Here is a 4,472-nt window from a genome sequence, read left to right on the forward strand (position 1 = left end):
TTAACCTTCCTCATGACGAATTCATCCAAGAAAAAGAAAAAATGCGTTTTCTAAACCGCGTCTATATGTTATTACAAAGTGTGGAACTTCAATTATACTTATTAAATTCTACTAAGCAGATGGAAAATGTAAATTCAAAATTATAATTTGAACTTCTGTTTCGTTTTCTTCATAGTTAAGTCTTTCAAGATGCGAATTCTAAACCGTAGTTTATATTATAACTAAGTATGGAACTTCGGTTTGACTTGTCCGATTTGAAAGTGTTGTTTTATATTAATACAAAGTATGATTTTATTTTTTGCAAAGATTCTGATGAAAACTCCGTCTTGGATAATTAAGAAGGTGGTTAACGATTTATTGGTTCCTTTGTGTACAATTCTACTAAATTGAATCTTGATAAGCTTCTTGTATGTAATTTTTTCCGAGCCTACATTTTTTATTCTCGAAAAACGTGAAAATAGTGATGATTTTGTAAAAAGTATCGAATTTGTGTGGTTTACATATTATAACGAAGTGCTGACGATTTCTATGTAGAGTGCAAAGTTTTGAATTTCTATTTGATCATCCACTAAATGGATGAAAAGTGCGAATTTCTAAATCATAGTCTATATTTTTACAAAGTTGAACTTCTGTTTGACTTTCCTGCTGACTAATTCCAAGAAGAAAACGAATAGAGCAAACACTAAACCGTAGACGTAGATGAGCAAAGCGAAGTAGCAATCCGTGATGCTGACGCTAACAAAGTTAGCTCCTTGATTCTGACAAACCGGTCTTTTCGAGAAGATCCTGTTGAAAACTCGATGCTGGATTCCCCTCTCCATTATTTTCCTGTACCTTTTAAACGATTGATTGAAAACGTTGTTAAAGATTTATAGGTTTGTTTGCGCATAAATTCAACACAATACCCGATCTTGATCAGCTCCTTGTAGGTGGTGTTTTTCCGAACGGGGACCCACGGATCTGGGAAATTCCAATACTTGATTTCCTGCAGGCCGCATTTCTCGCTCTCGGAAAACGTGGCGCCGACCATTTTGTAAACGGGATCGAATTCGGCGTGGAAACCGAAGAATTCCGTTCTCAGCTTCTCAACGCCTACTTGCAACGGCATATAGTTCTTCGGTTTATTCGGAGGCATCACTTTCTGTTCCCTTATAGCCTTCTGCGTTTTTCCATTTTCGCTCTACAAAAAAACAATATTAAAAGAAAATGTGAATAGTCTCAAGCATTTACCTCAAAGAAGAATCTATTGTAAACGGTGTCTTCGACACCTAAAGAGATTCTCGAAGTAACCAGATCTTCTAGAGTCTTCAGATTGTTGGAAGTCGATTGGAGCAAAACAACAATATTAGCTGAATATGCCGTGTACAGAAACATGAACGATAAGAATATGAAGAAGGTCGCTATCCTCCCCGATCCACTCGTTGGTTCAGCTTCAGATCCTTGCTGACATAGAGCCCCGATCTCCATCTGAATCACATCCACAAAAGTCGGTTTCAAAGAGAACGCATTCTGTATCAACTCTTCCTTCTTCGTAAACCATTCCCATTTGATGATTGCGTAAACGACGAACATAATCACCAAGAAGAGTAAAACGCATGAGATCCAGACTGCAAAGTTGAATGGTAACGCGTAAATGTTGGAAACTACGGATAGAGGTGGTCCTCGAAAGATGAACTTTTCGTTTGTAGGAGTACTGGGCGCTATGTACTCCAATATTCTAATTCTGTCTTTCAGGAAAAACAATACGGTCGCTGTAACCAAGCAATTTGTAGTAAACAATCAATGAAACAAATGAGTCGAACCTCCTAGTTCTGATTGTTCCCTCTGCAGATCACCAGCCACCCCATCGTACATTCCCGTTTTCTTATCCGGAACTCCCCAAGATCGGAAGAAATGGAAGTTAGGTGTTATGTTCAACATATCAACTATGGATAGCATCAAGATGTAATTGTGCTTGCATAACGCATCTCCCATACTAGGCCTAAAAACAAAATCATCAAACAACATCACCATAGCAATAATTATATGAGTGTCAACTAACTTGAGTGATTCAAAGTTATTGAAGGTTTCATCGTAAAGGTATGGGATGCTGATATTCATGGTGCTTTTCTGCAGATCCGGCCGATCCTTCACATCTGACAAGGTATGAAATGTAATCGAACTTTCATTGAAAATTTGATTGTAAATGTAAGGTTTATCCGGTGTTATTTTGTAAAGTGAAACAACGCTCTCATCCACCAAATACACTCTGCTATTAACAAATATCTTGTATTTTGCGTCCAATTCTCGAGTGTTCATGATTATCCAACGCAAAGGGTAATTAAACAAACTGTTATTATTTACCTACAAGAGTTTAAATATATTTAACACATATTTAATTAATGAGTGAAGAATATACCATGTCCAATAAATCTTTGGAAAATGAACAAGAATAATCGACCAAAATCATCTGATGTTGAAACGGTTTGAACAAGTTGATTTGATTATCGAATTTCGTGTGAATAACAGAGTCCACCGGGAGAGATGATAAACTTTTAGAAACGTTCACTAAATTTGCTAATAAACAAAATAAAATTCAATTAAATTAGTTTCTTTTTTGTAAATTAATTAAACTTTTGTGTTTTGTAATAAGAAAAATCGTTTTTGTGTTTTCAGTTTTGAAAAAAATAAGTTGTGAATTTTCAGTTTCATAAAAATCATTGTTGTATTTTCATTTCTTCAAAAATTATAGTTGTTTTTTCAATTCTGCAACAATTATAGTTGCGTATTTTCAGTTTTACAAAAATTGTAGTTGTTTTTCAGTTTTGCAAAAAAATATGGTTGTGAATTTTCAGTTTTATAGAAATCAATGTTGTTTTTTTTTCAGTTTTACAAACATTATAGTTGTGTATTTCTAGTTTTGTAAAAATTATAGTTGTTTTTCAGTTCTGAAAAAAAATATGTACTTGTGTATTTTCAGTTTTATAAAAATCATTGTTGTATTCTTATTTCTTCAAAAATTATAGTTGTTTTTTTCAATTCTGCAACAATTATAGTTGCGTATTTTCAGTTTTACAGAAAGTTGTAGTTGTTTTTCAGTTTCACTAAAAAAATGATTGTGTATATTCAGTTTTATAGAAATCAACGTTGTTTTTTCAGTTTTACAAACATTATAGTTGTGTATTTCTAGTTTTGTAAAAATTATAGTTGTTTTTCAGTTCTGAAAAAAAATATGTACTTGTGTATTTTCAGTTTTATAAAAATCATTGTTGTATTTTTATTTCTTCAAAAATATAGTTGTTTTTCAGTTCTGAAAAAAAATATGTACTTGTGTATTTTCAGTTTTATAAAAATCATTGTTGTATTTTTATTTCTTCAAAAATCATAGTTGTTTTTCAGTTCTGAAAAAAAATATGTACTTGTGTATTTTCAGTTTTATAAAAATCAGTTGTATTTTTATTTCTTCAAAAATTGTAGTTGTTTTTTTAGTTTTGCAAAAAAATATGCTTGTGAATTTTCAGTTTTATAGAAATTAATGTGGTTTTTTTCAGTTTTGTAAACATTGTAGTTGTGTATTTCTAGTTTTATAAAAAATATAGTTGTTTTTCAGTTCTGAAAAAAAATTGTACTTGTGTATTTTCAGTTTTTTAAAAATTACAGTTGTATTAGACTTGTTTTTTTCTATTGTGTTGACAAAAATGGATTATGTGAAGATTTACGGTTAATATGTAGAAGGATTACTGTAAGTGATCTATTCCCATTCGAGAATATCTCTTATATCATCGATCTGGCTGTAAATGTGTCATCCGACAGATATACAAGAAACGCACTTCTTAAGGACAGAAGAAATTTAATTATTTATTAACATTTTTTTTTACTACTCCATACAAAACTCTCTTCAGATTCTACTAAATAAATAACGCGAAACGGTTGTTCGGATTGAACAAACCTTGTATGGAAAGTGCACTGCTCTCATTATGCGTAATATTACTAATGATTTATGATCGATCTAAAGGTTTTACCTTTCGACGAGCAAAGAAATGCGGTTACTTTCGTCGGTTGCTTCTGATGCTTCAAGAGGCGCAGGGAAATCTCCAAGTTTCCACATTGTACAAATAATATCTGCAGGAGAATTGTGACTATCTTCAAATTCAACGACATTTTCCGTTGTCTTCTCGCACATTATGATTTTTTTTATTCGCAAGTGCACGCATATTTATAGATTCTCAATGTGCGTTAAGAATACAAATTGCATATCATTTTCTAATTCAATAGGATTTCATTAGCCGAGTTTGCTGAGAATCGCGCATGTAAAAGAATGTAATTCTCTATTATTATGTAACGATTTTGTTATCAATACGTGATTCTTAATGAAAATGAACAGTTTTTTCTTATTTGCTCTACAATTAGTTTAATTTGTATCGTTTATTTTCATTGTCAGTTTTAATTTGATTCTTTTGATTTTTTGTTCTATTGAATAACAAACTGTAAGA

The 4,472-nt window shown here is 31.9% G+C and overlaps 1 protein-coding gene across 1 annotated transcript; it reads right to left on the reverse strand.

Annotated features, from left to right (window-relative positions):
- Nucleotides 1-617: 617 nt before the first annotated feature.
- LOC108564606 (glutamate receptor 2-like) lies at nucleotides 618-4,162 on the reverse strand (the record flags this gene model as incomplete). Its single annotated transcript, XM_017923707.1, has 7 exons — nucleotides 4,030-4,162; nucleotides 2,399-2,556; nucleotides 2,042-2,343; nucleotides 1,803-1,981; nucleotides 1,231-1,751; nucleotides 906-1,180; nucleotides 618-834 (listed from the first exon to the last, which is right to left on the reverse strand). Coding segments are annotated over exons 1-7 (1,785 nt in total), but the record flags the coding sequence as incomplete, so codon positions are not given.
- Between the last annotated feature and the right edge of the window lie 310 nt (nucleotides 4,163-4,472).

This window comes from Nicrophorus vespilloides, unplaced genomic scaffold (assembly GCF_001412225.1).
Source record: "Nicrophorus vespilloides isolate i.1.1-1 unplaced genomic scaffold, Nicve_v1.0, whole genome shotgun sequence".
Taxonomy (NCBI): domain Eukaryota; kingdom Metazoa; phylum Arthropoda; class Insecta; order Coleoptera; family Silphidae; genus Nicrophorus; species Nicrophorus vespilloides.